The sequence below is a fragment of the Chamaea fasciata genome, unplaced genomic scaffold (assembly GCF_029207755.1).
Source record: "Chamaea fasciata isolate MVZ Bird 193981 ecotype frontalis unplaced genomic scaffold, bChaFas1.0.hap1 SCAF_22, whole genome shotgun sequence".
Lineage (NCBI taxonomy): Eukaryota > Metazoa > Chordata > Aves > Passeriformes > Sylviidae > Chamaea > Chamaea fasciata.
This window is the reverse complement of record NW_027094107.1, coordinates 6,598,792-6,614,670: the sequence shown is the minus strand read 5'-3', so window position 1 is coordinate 6,614,670 and position 15,879 is coordinate 6,598,792. Positions and strand designations below refer to the sequence as shown.

Below are 15,879 nucleotides of genomic sequence, written 5' to 3'. Positions count from 1 at the left end.
GCCCTTCCCAAGAAGCACTCAGCTTAAATTCACAATGTCAGACCACAGCAGCTTGCCCCGCTTCCTTTAAACCACTCTTGACGTTTTTACCATTGCCTAACATGATTACAGTGCCAGTGAGCTGCCTGACATGTCACTACACACCCTGTGGTTCTGGGAACGGCTTTTCATCACGGCATTTCTGCTGCAGTGCCTCCTGATGAGGCCAGGTTTGATTCTCATCTGACACCAGTTTTATGCAGTAACTCATCTGCACCTGAATCTGCTCTCATCCCTCTCCATGGAGCCACATCCTCCCCTGAGCTGAACGCAAGATCCGAACGCAATCTCTCCTGATTTCAGCAGCCACCACAAGAGTTTTAAACTGGTGTGAGATGATCAGAATCACTGATCTTGGAAGACAAAACATCTCTGAAACAAAATGGCTTAAGGAAAGCTACCAAGTGCATCAGAAAGGCAGGTCTGACAAGGGTACTACTGGGGAGAAGACGACTCTCCAAGTCAGGCAGGAACGTTTTGCATTCAGTGGCAGAGATGTTTCAAGAATGAAGGAGACCCTAATAGCTTTTAGCCTATAAATTTAGGCTAAATGTCAAGTGATATAACCAAAATACGTCCCTATACAGACATACCTCATTAGACAACAGAGAACGCCTGTATGCATCGGTGTGCTCTGGTTATATCATGGAAGTTCCAGGAGGATTGTTGGAAACTGAGGAACTGAGCTCTCCCAACATTAAGACTTATTTGTATTTATAAAGTAGCATGTAAAGTAAAGCTGGAAGATGTCGTAAGGACGGTAGATTAATTCCCCATCTTCATCCCCTTTGCCTCGCTCCCAGAGCGTTCAGGTGAGTTCAGGGAGATGCTGAGAGGGCAAGGCCCTTTGCAAAGACCCCTTGGTCTGCAGCCTGCCTGCAGCTGGGACGCTTCTACACTTGCTTCAGAACGACAACTTAATTTTCTTTGGTGACTCGTTAAATATTTTGTCTTTCTTAAAACTTCAAGACACTGGTCTACAGCAAATGAGTTAACCTGAAAAACAGCACGTTCAGTTGACACAGCACATTCTGTTCTTACGGGGACCACAGGACTAAAATGACAGAGCTGTTGCTACTTTCTGCCACACCTTCATTGTCTGCAAGAGGCAGTAGATGCAAACAGGACTTGTCACAAACTACAGAGGAACACTTGAATAATGCCACTACCACTAGCAGTGGTAGGAGTGTTTTCTGTTTACAGCTACCACATCTTTTCTCCTGTGCCATGAAGTAATGAACAGGGACTTTCTGCTGCAAATCCACACAGAAATCCACACAGATGTGTACACGCACTCACACTCCTGGGCTTGCTTCAGTGCTGCGTGGAGTTTCTCCTGAACTCCAAGTAAGGAAGTATGTTAATACTTCAGCCAGAATGCTTACCAGCCCCATTTTTTTTTATCTGTTAATTTACACTTACAAAACGAATAATTGGATTTAGACAGCATTAAATGCTGATAAAAACTCACTGAAACAGTTTTTTCCAAAGTACCTGAAAACATCAGTGAATTTAAACTGTCATAATAGGAGAACATAATAAAACCTGTGAATTTTAAAAAAGCATGGGAATTAAATTCCAGATTCAACTGGCTTATTTTGTTTCTTTAGGAGGAATGATCTCAAAACCTGTTTTTTAAAATCCCCCACATAACTATCAACAGATCTGTCTCTACCTTTCAAAGGAGATAATTTATAAATGAAGCAATCTATCCACAGAGAGAATATTTAAATAACTGAGAGTCCAAAGAACATGTAAGAAAAAGTGAAATTAAGCTACAAGACCATGGAAGTTGCCACCAACACTGTCACAAAAAGGCTTTCCCTCTGCTCTCTGCTCTACGGCACCCAACACATGGCTGGAGATGTTCGTTGCACTCGGAGATGGATATTCTGCCTGCGCATTGCCAAATACTTCAGACCTGCTGCAGCCCTGGAAGCGGAGGTTAAGTGCCATGTAAATGCCTCTCTTGAGCATTTAGGACTTTGCTGCCCTTGGGTCTTGCACGCCAAATGCCTGAGTTTAGCCCTTTACAGGCCTGCTCCCTTCACTGCTGAACTCTTGATATTGCTCCGAACCTTCTCAGGCATGGGTCACAAATGACAGGCTTGTCAGTTCTGGCAATGTTTTATGAAGCTTGGTGTCCTTCTTAAATCCAGCTACAAAAGTCAAGAGATTACATCACTGTTCCAGTTTATCACTATTAAAAACAAATGTGTCAGTTCCAGCCCTTGGCATGCTTGTAAAATGCCTGAAAATGTGTCATGAAATCAGTCCCAAAGCTCAGCACCCAGAAGGCAATACAAGAACCAGAGTTTATTAAAAAAAAAAAACAACCCAAAAAAGGCCCCCAACAAACCAAAACCAGATCACAATTTTAAGCCAATCTTGTAATTTTTGGTGCTTGGTTCATGAGTTTGAAAGCCTGAATTAGCCAGTTTTAAGTGCAGACATTGCAAATGCCCAAGCACAGACATGCTTCTTCCCCATGGATTGAAACAAACAATCTCATTTGATTAGCTCTGCTGGAAGTAATATTTTAAGGGGTAAAATGATTCCACGAAGATGACACGTTGGCAATTGAAATGAGATGAATATAGTGCCTGTAAAAGTGCAATAATCCTTAATAACTAACCCAAAAGAAGCATCATCCCCAGGGATAAGACAATAATTTACTCTCCATATTTAATTTGTTTCTAAGCCGCTTTTGAAACAAGACTGCTAAATAATAAGTCAGCTTGTGATCCTAGACTTGACTTATTGTCATCGTGCCATTGATTCAGCATACATTTCAACCTAAGTCACAGGATACAAAATCAGGAGGGCTAATTCCTTAAGCTGTTTAAGCAAAAGACTGTGAACACGGGGTAAATTTAGAGATAGGAACCTGTTTACCACAAGCAACAGGGGAAAGATAATACATGGTGATCACTGAGCGAGTGCAGCAAACTCTGAAGAGTCCTGTGTCTGAAGACTGTCTTTCCCGACATCACTGTCCCTTGTGAATGCATCGAAGTCTTAGATTTCAATCTACATTAAAGGAGCAAGTGATGACGATGCACTTAATTAGATTGAAATAGTTATTTGCAAAAAGAATGGAAAACTCTGGCTTATGACAAGACCAGCCCAACCTTACTTCATCTCAAGTACCCAACCTGTTAAAAAAAATAAAAATTCAAATGTTTCATTTTCTTTTCCTTGAAAAAACCCTCGACCACCACCATTCATCTACATTTCTGAATAGTTCTTACTGCTATGGTTTTATTCATTAGCTACTGGGGCCAGAGTTGGCGTGACCAATGCGTCAGATTCAGGTTTCAGCCGTGTCACTGAAACCCTCGGAGAACAGATAAGGGTGAATCAACCACTTCAGGAACTGGAATGTGCAGATAATACAGGATGTGCATGTTCTGCAAATGTCCTTTTGCAGAAAACCCTACACTGGATAATTTCTCTAATGATGCACGTTGGCTATGTTTACAGTACAGTCTTGCGGAACAAAACATTAGGAATGATTGATTTGTAAGGAAAGGCTGTACTGCAGGGAGCTAATATGCAACAGCTACAAAATATTTGCCTTAAATGTGCACTGGGCAGAGTCCTTAAACTGCTCTTATTGCAAATATCCAAGGCCTGCTCTAGAAACCTTAACAGTCTGAACGTTTTAAATGCAAATTTGTCCTATTTATCTGGTCACAACCCAGTGAGTAGAATCCAATAACTCACCAGATTAAAGAATACACAGGTTTATATAGCAGAAGGTAATTGCAATTAACTAACATCTGGATGGCATTTAATACACATATTGTATTATTTCAATGAGATGAGACAGAATAATATTTACATTGCTATGAGCACTTTCTGTTTATAGAAATGGAATTTACAGTTCAGTAAGGTATGCAGGCGTTATATCAAGAATGAGATGAGAGCATTTAAAGTCTTGTGAATTATTGATATAAATTCATTTTGTTTTGTTTCATGCACCAGCGCTTCTTGCAGTGGCACCAGAAGAGCAGTGCAGTTTATAACAGGGGAAAAAAAATAAGAGGAAAGAGCAAATGTGAAATGGTGCAATTTATTCACAATTGCTTTGAAATTCTATCTGAATTGTCTCATTATTATTCACGCATTAGAGGAATGGTCCAAAACATGACAGCATGAGTAAACAGATGCAGAGCTTGGAAAAAAGGTAATCTGACTGAAGTATTCATGGCCATTATTAAACAAATGTTATTTTGCTTTGGGGTAAATCTGGTGATTTTATTTAATTTGACATTGTTTTCAAGATAGCAAGATAATACTGTTCGTTTCTAACGCTCTGAAATGAAAAAAACAGGTGAAAAATTGATGCCACATGGAATTATAATGTTTCAAGAGTAGCTGGTTAGTTAAACTTCTAGATAGTTCATGAAGAATCTGCATACACTTATTAATGGACTTCTACATACAATATCAATGCTTAGAGTGCAGCAGTCCTGTTAAAATCTGCTTTCCGTGAGTCACTATGCAAGGAGAGATTGTTCTATGAAGAAAAATCTTGGATAAGTATTTGTTTGAGACTAAACAGTAAAACAGAAAGAAAATTCACAGATTTAGTATAGGAATGGTAGATAAGACTAAGAAAGCTAATATTTTGAAACTGCCTAAAAACTGCAATAAATTCTGCTGCCTACTGAAATTATTAAGCCAACAATAAACAGGAAGAATGGAATATCAAAACCTCATTGCATAGTGTGTCATCATTCTTTAATGAGGCATTCCTTCAACCTTTTACCTCTTAACACCTTTGGTGGTCTTACATTATGTACCTGTAAGATATTCAACGTTCTCTTTTAGAGATTAAACCTATAGGAAGTATGAAATCTTAGGAATGTACTGAGTCAGGTAATGATGCCAGAATTAAGCGTCGAAAAGCTCGGTTCAGGTTCAGAAGATGATTTTGAATGAATAGCTATAACTTCTACTAATTTATTTCAGAAGGGACTTCTCATATATACCCTCAAATATTTAAGACGCTTTGTACTATTTCTCAGGAATCCATATCTTCTCAAAGTGCTTTTTTTTTTGTTTTCACTTGAAGGCAGCATGGACTTAAAACAATACTGCAGGGAATGTACCGTTCCATAAAGCACATAAGGATGGCAGGATCCAGGAGACACAAGGCATAGAAAATTGTCAAAAATGATTAGATGGTACAACACATACTGCTCTTGAGTCATAAGTTTCATTTACGGTGACTTCTACTTCCAATAGATAGGGTATTAAAAAAGGCAATAAAAATGAAGTTACATGAATAAACTTCCAAAAATGAGTGGAGTTCCACCAGTGATCGTCTCTGCGCTGGTAGAGGTAGAAGAATGGGGATGTCATGAGCAGGGCAGCAGTCACTACAACAAATGGGCCTCGATGCGGAGCCAGTGGAGTCCCTGGCGAACGTAACGAACCAGATTGGTCATACTGCTGTGTTGTGTTAAGGGTCCCATCACTGAGTCCAGGTCTACAAAGAACTCTGCAACACACAAGAACAAAATTGTTTCAGGCAGCGGCACAGGAATAGAGGTGTTACTGTGATTTCCCACCCCTGTGGAAGCCTGGTCCAAGGCTTCAAGTCAAATGAGGTGCCTGCCTGAGGGTCAGCACCCCTCAGCCCGGAAAGCCTGAAATTTTCAGCCTCCAGGCTTCCAACAAGGAGCAGCACAGTGTAATCCAGTGAGTTCTAAAAATAGTTGTGCACCCGAGCACGTGGTCCGTAAGAAAGAATTTCAACAACAACAATATATTGTAACAAACCAAATTAGATTATCCATGCTGGAAGTCTACCACAGGATGGCATGAGTGGTTGCCAGTAGTCTTCCTTTAACTCTGATGATCTGCGCTGTCAGTTTTTTGAGATTAGGTTTGGCTGACTGTATGATTTAAACAGCTGGCAATGAAATCTTGCATTACTTTTCCATGCTGTACTCTTTCCCAGACATGAAGGGCTAGACCGGATCTTTCCAGACTGGAAGACCTTTCTTGCTCTTTGCCCCACCCTCTAATTTTTGTTACTGACACTGCAGCAGTTCTGGCCCTCTGCTCATCCTGCTGCAGCTGCAGGCCCCAGAGGATGAGTGTGGGATGGGAGCAGGGGAGGAAGAGGAGAGAGACAACACAGCAGGAAAATAACACCTCGGAGACGGGAACCTCTGAGGGGGAAGAATCCCAACCCTGGGGTTCCTTGTCGGGAAGGGTTAACAGGAGGTCACTAAACAGAGAGCCCCAGTTAGGAAGCGACACACCAGTTTACTTTATGTCATGTGTTAGATGCTCTCTGGGTGAAAGACTAATCCTGTTAGGGCCAACAGACCTTTCCTAATTGCTGTCAATGGAGAACTGAATTGTGTTCTGTATTCTCCCACAGTTCTTTATGCTGGCTGGGGCACAGGCATTCCCACATATACAACACTTACACTATATTTAGGCAAGTGGGAACCTGCTCTCAGTTAAAGCCCCTCAGAGCTCAGATAACAACCAACAATCACGGTAAGGAATGGCTGAGCCCTCACATTCTCACCCTGTCTGCAATCCAGCGCACTGAGCCAGCCAGCACTGCCTTGGCTGCACTTCAGGAGAGCAGATGCCGGGTACAAAATCATTATCAGTACTTTCTTCAGCGAGTAAGTGCTGCTTTGAGGTCTTCTATCCAAGTATTGACAGCCTGACCCTGGTCAGCTTGGGAGCTACAGCGGTATCAGAGCACAAAGTGATTTGGCTGGAGGCATAATGAGAGCTCAGGGCTAGCACCAGTGCTGTTCAGATGCTGCAGCCAGCAGCTACTTTTAATCTTCCTTTCTCTGTCTTTCATTCCCCTCCTCCAGTGTAAAATCAATACATTTTGAAATGAAATAATGCACTATCCTGCTTGCGTTCTAGAGATCTCATTCTAGGCTCAAATAAACAATAATTGCTTTAAACACTGAGAATTCACCTTAAAGCCTAATTTCAGGTTAAGATTTCTTGAAAAAGCTACAAGCACTGAAGCCACTTAATAAATTTATGCGTGAGAGAACAGGTCTTGCTCCCTACAGGGCTGATAGTTTTCTACTGTAGGGAAGAAGTCCTGCTTTCTTCAGAAGCATAAAAAAAAAGATCTGGTCTTGTAAAGTCAGCGGAGAGTTTGATGTTTTAGATGGTGAACACCACCACTCTAGGTGATCCAGCGCAAAGCTTCCCATGGGCTTTGGGAAATCTGCAGTTTAGTTTGGCCTGCTCCAGACGCAGATTTATGCCAAACTCCATCTCTTCTCCCCACACTCTCAACTCTGTGGACCAGGGGAAATTCCACCAGAGGTACATGGCAGTATGTTCCTGCCTTCCCTTTCAAACCAGATCAGCTTGGCAGGTCACAGTTCTGCTGTTCTCCCTCTTGCTATGCATTTTTATTTTAATGGCACATCTTTTGTCAGGCTGACAAAGAAAGGCTTCTGTCTGCTGCTCTGAGCCAGCTGGACATGAGTCAAGTTCAAACTGGGAGAGTGAAGGCAGACTCAGAGGAGCACAAAACCTAAGCTGACAGCCGTGGACAAGGGGCGGCTGCACAGCTCCTACAACGTGGAGGAAATTTCTTGTGACTGCATGGGCATGACCTAAGAAACATTCATGACAGCAGGAAGACCCAGAGGTAATTGCTATGAGGCCACAGTTTTATACCCGTCTCAGGACAGACCATCAAGGACATATTCTTATGCAAGACACTCCCTGTGATTCAGAAGACAACAGAAATGATCAGAGTTGACCACAAAAACCCACAGAAGTGACTGAAGCTGGTTGGTTTTGCTTTTTTAAAGGAATTCATTTTTTATCTTATCATGGCTTCTTTGCAGGTTTGTGGGGTTTTTTTTGGTTTTGACATCATTCTTATTTCAACAGGAGGTGGGGAAATCTCATTTTTTATTAATGAACTGGCTGCCCAAGCTCCTGGGGGAGAGGCCAAATGATGGCCTGGGACTCACAGCAGTGTCTGGGGTTTGCACTGTCCTGTTTGCTGTCATGGGGCAGTTTTGAACCCCCAGTCCACAGGCCAGAGCTGAGACGGCTGGCAAAGGTGGACTGAAGATCACTACAGAGAAAGGGGTGAGTCCTGTTCCAGCCAACTAGATCAAGGTGCTTTGAATTTTTTGAGAGGTGCAGATGACATCTACTAAAACAATTACAGCCAGTTTTCATGAAACACTTCTAACATTTCTCACATCGAAGTATCTTGAATCCATCCTTCTTTAAAAAAGAATCCCTCATGTGGTATGATGAAGACCTGTGGAGTACTACAACAGTTCTCACACACTTTTTGCTACACCATGAATTTTTCAAGTTGCAATTTGTCTTTAAGCATGCAACTTTAAATCAAGTACTTAATTAAAAATGAGGTATCTTTCCAGAAAATACATAAAGGCACTCATGCTATGGCATGTAGGAAACTCTGATCTCTCTCCAATGGTTTATAGTACTTAAATAAAATTTGAAGTAACATGAACTTTGCATTCCCTGTAACGTGTCTGCAGGTTGTGAAACAAGATATGAAAGAACAGGTCACAACCTTAAATGTCTTGCTCATGTGAGAAACCCTTATTCATGCATCCAGTCCCAGTAAAGTCAAAGGGACTGCTCATCTGAATAAAGAGTATTCCTATATGGCTTTGCAGAATTGGGTTTATTTGATCGTAAATCAAAATGAGAACAAAGAAGAGAGTAGGGAGGAAAATGCAGAAAGAGAGTCAGCAGGTTTTTTCTCATCCAGCTCTAGGACTGATAACAGCAGTGGCTGGGTACATTTTCTGTCTGCTGGCTGAATGCCTGAGCTATTTTGATTTAATACCAAGTAGAACATTTAACAACTCCACAACACACAGGGCTAATTACAAGATTATCACCATCTCTTCCTCCTATCAGGGCATCCTTCTGCATTCCCACTGTAACATTCTGCATTACATTTGACAGGGAATCGCTTTCACATTTTGTGAAAATGGATGCAGCTATGGAAAAAATCCAAAATGACTGCCCTGCTACTAAATTAATCAATGTGAACAAAGACAAGAAGCAGTGGGGAGGACTGGACAGAACTTCTATTATTGTTCCTCATCCAGGGATGGATCATTATGACCCACCATTCAGACATAAAACTCTATAAATCTCAAGCTCAGTTTCTCTAAATCAGTGGAAATTTGCCACTGACATTAATGGGAGTAAGATCAAACTGCATGCAGCAAGCACATTTGTCAGGACAAGTCGGCCATCTGAAATCTCACTATAATTTAAGAGAATGAGCCAACTCATGATGAGACTATTGCCTAGTTAGGCTCTGCACCTCTAGTGTCAAGGGAAGCTTTCTCAGTGATTTGTGTAAGCCCAAAGCTGGAATCTGAATAATTACATTGTCATGGGGAAGTTCACAGCTGGCCAACAATAGGCCAAATTTATCCCTCAGTTATATCTCAGCCACTATACTTGATATAACCCAGTCACAAACTGCTTGCCAAAACTCCTTTGAAATGACTGTGGTAAAAGACTTACATTTTGTTGTTAGGAATAAACAAACAGATTTGCAATGCAATCATAGGAGAGTCAAGGTCATGGCTTTCAGTGGACATCTCCTAATCGGACTCCCCACATAAACATAACATCTAATGTTTGCTTATTATCCTAGCTAGCATTTTAATAGCCTTAAACCCGTTGACAGAGCAGTCTGAAAATAACCTCGGTGCTCTACGAGAGGCTGAAACTGTGAACGAATTTGCAGACTTAAAAGCTCTCATCACTTGAGGTTTGTGCTCGCTAAATTATTTGCCAGCTGCTCTGATAACCCCATGTTCAGCGTGTGTTACACATCCCCCTCTGTGCCTGACAAGAGAAGATATGCATTGGCTACAGCGACCAGCAAGCAGATTTGGTCTGTTTGCTCAAGCTGTCACAGTTGTGCTCTTAGATGTGGTGGTTCTGGGTCCAAATCCAGAGAGCACAGGGAAAGCTATGTTGCAGGAGGCCTCTTATTAGAAGGTAAAAATGAGGCAAGGCATGACTTCTTGTTGAACACAACATAAAAAGGGTCCTGGTTTATTCCTCTTCATGGCTTAGTCATCTTAACTCCAGCTATTCACTGACTCTGGCTGCAGTGAGCTCCTACTGTAGGTTTCCCTTGCAGCTTCCGACTGCTGGCTGTTTCCTGCTAAACTCTGACTGCAGGGATTAGTTTGCAGACTCTGACTGCAGGCTTTCACCTAGCCAGATTATGACTGCAGGTTCCAACAACAGGCTCTAACTGCAGAGCCACACTGACCTCACAGCAGTGATTCTCTCTCTCCAGGATCCTGCCTCGTGATTATCTCCTTCGTGCTCCTCAAGGTTCCTCCTCCAGGATGATCCTCCCCTTACCACCTAACACCCTCTTTCACAGAATCACAGAATGGGTAGGTTGGAAGAGACCTTCAAGATCGAGTCCTAAACACCTCATGGCACCAAGTGCCACATCCAGTCATTTTTTAAACACGTCCAGGGATGGTGACTCCACCACCTCCCCGGGCAGACCATTCCAGTACTTAATCACTCTTTCCGTGAAAAAACTTCTTCCTAATATCCAACCTATGACGCAGCCTGAGACTGTGTCCTCTCGTTCTGATAGTTGCTGCCTGGAGAAAGAGACCAACCCCCAGTCAGGAAGTTATAGAGAGTGATAAGATCACCTCTGAGTCTCCTTCTTACTGGTTATTACATCATTGTATTGATTAACTAAGCTGTTACTTATCAGAGGTGTGGCCACCCATACTCCGTTCTCCTACAAGCTAAAGCCGAAGGGGACACATAAGAAGCAGAGAGAGCAGCACCTTTGTTCTCCTTGGCCAGCTTGTCAGCCATGTCCCAGTGCTCGTAGCTGCGCAGGACGTTGTTGGTGATGTTGACGTGGCTGGCAGCCATGTGGTGGATGCGCTGGGGGATGGTGATGGTCCCCGCCGAGGACGAGCCCGCGCTGCCCGCGCTGCTCCCGGCGGAGCTGACGGGAGACGGGCTCAGGGACATGGGCGAGGGGGTTTCTGTGCTCCTGCAAGAGGGAGAGAAAAGAGTGAGTCCCCCTCACAACCCACACTTCACTGCCATCCCAAGTCCACCTGAAATTTAGGTCTGCACCCCACCCAAGGGAGACTTGACTGGGTTACAGACTTAAATTTCAAGCGCGTTTGGGATGCAGCGGTACCTCCTGGTTCTATGACAAAGTTCAGCTTATAAACTGGGCACGACTGAAAATAAAAAGGGATTTAATTCTCCCTTTAAATGAACCTGTTATTTATTAAAAAAAAAATCTATCATAAAAATAGAGCAATCTTTCAGAGAAAGAAGCATCTCATAGCTGTAATGATTTTTCTACCTGCTGCCAGGAGCTGCAATGGCAGTTAGAAAACACTCAATGTGCAATATCGGTCTATTATCAAGGTATTTTCTGGAAACCACAATGACAGTTTGCTCCAAAAACGGCCACCACAGTAAGTAAAGAGCAAGTCTTAAAAGCACCCTGCAGAGCAGTATTAGGACCTGAGGGTACTGTAGGATTATGAGTATCTCCATAGGATTCTTTCAGGCTATGGAGATTTGTTCTAATTGCCTGCAGTTCATCCACACAGCTCTGCACAGCGCAGTGTTTTAAGTTACCTACTTTGTGAGGCACTAATGTTCTAATATAGATTTTCCTTTAATTCTAACACCATCAATTAGGAATCACCTGCTGGCTGCAGGCAAGTGCAGCGGTCAGCACAGCACGCTCTTGTTTAGAGCTGTGTAGTGCTGAATGCTCACAGAACAGCTATTTGCTTCGAAAATTTATAGGAGCACGGAACTGTTCAGGTTGGAAAATACCTTTAAGATCATCGAGTTGAACCGTTAATCCAGAACTATCAAGTCCACCAGTAGCCCGTGTCCCCACATGCCATGTCAACACTTTAAAATACTTCCAGGGAAGGCAACTCAACCAAGTCCCTGGGCAGCCTATTCCAGTGTTTGATGACCCTTTTGGTGAAGAAATGATTCCTAATCTCCGATCTAAACCTCCCCTGGTACAACTTGAGGCTATTCCCTCTTGCCCCATTACTTGTTACTTGGGAGAAGTAAAAAGAGCCACCCTTCAGCAGATCCACAGTCCTGCCCAACTTGGTGTCATCCACAAACTGACAGAGGGTGCCCTCGGTCCCCTTCAAGATCAAAGGGGCTCCGGATCATCAATAAAGATATGAAACAGTACCAAGCCCTGGGGAACACCACTGGTGACCAGCCCCAGCTGGATGTCATTTCATTCACCCATTTGGAAGCACTTGCCTAAACAAAGGCATTCTATTTGCTGTGGAACACACTAGACATGCATTGCCAAGACACTGCTGGCGCTCTCTGCATGGAGCAAAGAGACCAAAACTCTCCAGACAGGGATGTTGCAACCCCTCCCTGGACATGCAGCTGGAGATGCCTCGTGCTGTGCAACAGCATCAAGTTCAGTCACTGAGCCTGATCCCAAGGCCAGGAGGAAGGGTTTAACCTTTTGGCTTTAGAGGTCACTGTGAATGGTCCTGCCTGGGCACAGACCTGCTGAGACCTCGGAGGTGCTGCAGGACAGGCTGACACAGCCTTGGGCTGAGAGGCATCAATGGCAACAGCTTTTGCTGCAGATTTTCCAGCACTGCCCTGCTATTACTTGTGCTCAGCAGCAGGCTCCTGTGATACATTCTTTTTCCAGAGCTGGAGATCACATTGATTTGGCAGCTTGTAGCTTTTTACCCAGCTTATGGCTTAGAGTTTAAGCAAGTCCTAATGCACAAACGCTTTATTTTTAAGTCTCAAAACATCCTGGTTACCTGACTTGCCACAGTGTCTTTATTTCACAGAAGAGCTGAACTATACTAGATTAGGTCTGGGAGCAGTTAAAAATGATAAGTATCTGAGGAGACCAAGAGTATTTTGTTAGAGCCACTTACAACCAGCTGACGCACTTCTGCCAAATAAAGCACATTGTTCATTGGATTTACCCTGTTGTGCACAGCCATTATTACTGTGGTGAGTCTACTAAATCTCTGTATTTTGTGCTTTCTGTCGCTAGAGGTGGGAAACATTTCTGTAATGAAACCAGGGAAAATTTGTTTCATTGCCAGGATGGAACCCGGGCCAACTTTGTAGAGGTTCACAACCCTTTCAAAGGAATAGGCAGAAATTCCAGTGAGCCAAGCTGTGATTTTTGATGGACCTGAGATCCTGACTAGACTACACTCCATGGCAGTGGATTAGCTTTGCTTTGTTTAAAAATAATATTTGAGATTACTCCACTGTCCCCTCATCCTGCACCAGGCTGCTGCTCCATCTTTAGTGATGCTACGCACCGGATGGTGTTCGGCCTTTTTTTCCTGTGGGGTGTGAATTCTCTTCCCCCCCTGACATAAATTTGCAGGGGATTAAGAGAAAACTGTAAAGCATGTAACCCTGGGGAAGGCAGAGCACAAGCTGCCAATGGCAGCACCAGGCCTGTGACAAATCCTGGAGCCACTGGGAGCCACCTGAGATAGAAGCAGCTCTGAGCCAGCTGGAGAGCTGTTTTCTTCTGAGACTCCACACAAGAGGGGACACGAGACCTGAGTGTGGGCTGTGGTCTTTGTGTGTTGGGTCACAGGTGTCACAATAATGCTGTTATAACAAGGCCTTGTCACTCAGTTGCTCTCACATGTCAGGTGCTTCCTGCTCTGAATAAAAGAGAGAGATGTGCACTTTCAGGGCTTTCCTTCCTCATCTCCAAAGTTAGTGGGAAGAGACTGATCAGCTGGGTGTTCTGTTAGAAGTGATGCTGACCTGAAGGCTGGGTTTCTGTTGCCTACTTTGTGGCCAGACAAGGATTTTCTCCTCCAGTTAAAACCCACTTATTCTCAATCCTGGACACCTAATAGCTCCTTTAAATAGGGAGGGAGATGTCATCACCTGCAGAGCACACACTTCATAGGGGTCTATTATAGGACAGGAATAAAAGGAATAACTTCTGCTTCGTGAAATGTTTATGTACAAGCCCCTTCTTAAGGAACAAAAGAGATGTTATGCTCCAGTGGTCTATTTGATCACTAAAAATTCATGTTAACATTTATGTATTTTTATTACAAGGTTTCACTGACACTCAAATGCCTGGAAAAATTGGCACATAATGAATAATTTAATTTAGTAGTTGCTTTACCAGTGTTAAAATATCTTTTCAGCTTTTATTTAAAGCGACTTCTTATTTCATCACTTCAGTTTGTGTTACAAGCTATACTTTAATAGCTGTATACATACATACCTAAAATAACTTTCACTAATGGGGGTGTTTATATATACATATCTATACTCCAAAATATTTTGGATTGTCTGAGGCAATATTTCACTTTAAGAAAAATGTTGGAATTTTTGGTTTTGCACTGATTGAGAACAAAGTCTGTTTGAAAACTTCAGTTCAAACTTCAGTTCTTTGTGTGCTAAACTTCAACCCCTCCTTCTCTGTTTCCTCGGTGTGTCTAATAGACATTTCTTCTCCTAACCACCAGCGAGAGACCATTAACAATAATTTTCACCTAGAATTTAGCCAACTCAAATAAAGATGGGAAAAAAAGGTGAAGTCCTTCCCCTTTGTATTACTTGTGTCTGGATGTGTGACCAGGACAAAGAAGCAGGAGAAATGTGTGTCAGCTGGCAACAGCCATTGCAAGATAAAAGGCAAGGATGCAGCAGCAGTGCGCCTCCACTGAACAGCAGATCATAACTGCATTACCCTGACTTCATATCTGAGGTGAGAGTGTTTTAACGTTAATATGAAGCCACTGATAATTGGCTGACTAAGTGCCTTCACATTTTCACCACTATTATACCTTCAGTTTTATTAAACAGCACTTACCATATATCAATGAAATACTCATTGGTCTTTCATTGCTGAACGAATCATTGAAAAATCATTGCAATGAAGGTTAACTTTACTTTGGCTTCCTAAAGTGACATGGTACTTGCCAGCTAATTAACCGATATTTTTATGGCCTTCATTTGGCTTGAGAAGTAGTAAACTGTCAAAAAAAATCAGCACAGACCCACCATGTCTGATTTTAGACTTAAGATGAAGGTGTGATTCAGCTCCTCCTTCCTACCCACACTGGATGGCTCACAGGGGGTTCTGACTTAATCCAGTGGGAGCCCCTCACCCCCACGAGCCCAAGGCAGCTGTATGATCAATTCTGCAGCCCAGAAGAAGAGTTTCTACATGATACACATTTGAAATAAACCTGCAGCTCCCAAAACACTGATCCCATGACTTGTTCTTTGCCTTTAGAGGCACAAAAACCCACTTCCCCTCCTGTTGGAACCACTTGTTCCCAGACAGAAGTACTCAGCAGAAAATACTCACTTTCCATTGCCGCCCCAAGGTGAGGGGGCCTGTGAGGCTTTTGAAGAGTTCTGTAAGTACAAAACCAAAGTGTAAATACAGGTGATGCAAGTAGATAAATACTGACGACACAAGGCTCAACATTCCCCATTTTCATTGCAAGAGCTACAGTGCATGGAGCAGAAAAGCTCTGCACATTGGTCCCATGATTAACTGGCTGGTGGATGATTGGTAGGTTCCAACCAGTAGCTTGAAAATCATTTGATGAAAGAGGGAATAAATTCCAGTAAAAGCAGATGCAGGTCACAAAGAAGTGGTTTAATTACCACTGAAACTTATTCTACAAAGTAAGTTCTTCAGAGCTTATCTTTAGAGGGACCTTCAGTATTTTAATAAGGAACAAAAAGAATTTGGCCTGATGCTTTAATAAAATTGATCCCTCCCGAGTT

The 15,879-nt window shown here is 42.7% G+C and overlaps 1 protein-coding gene across 4 annotated transcripts in view; it reads right to left on the bottom strand.

The window, feature by feature from the left end:
• Nucleotides 1-2,335: 2,335 nt before the first annotated feature.
• AFF2 (ALF transcription elongation factor 2) overlaps nucleotides 2,336-15,879 on the bottom strand; it is a 328,346-nt gene continuing 314,802 nt past the window's right edge. For all 4 annotated transcript variants that reach the window (XM_066202655.1, XM_066202658.1, XM_066202656.1 and 1 more), the window contains 3 exons: nucleotides 15,452-15,501; nucleotides 10,893-11,107; nucleotides 2,336-5,548 (listed from right to left, as the gene is read on the bottom strand). In XM_066202655.1, coding sequence (XP_066058752.1) covers nucleotides 5,427-5,548; nucleotides 10,893-11,107; nucleotides 15,452-15,501 — 387 coding nt within the window. In that variant the 3' untranslated portion in view covers nucleotides 2,336-5,426. The remainder of the gene's footprint in view (nucleotides 5,549-10,892; nucleotides 11,108-15,451; nucleotides 15,502-15,879) is intronic.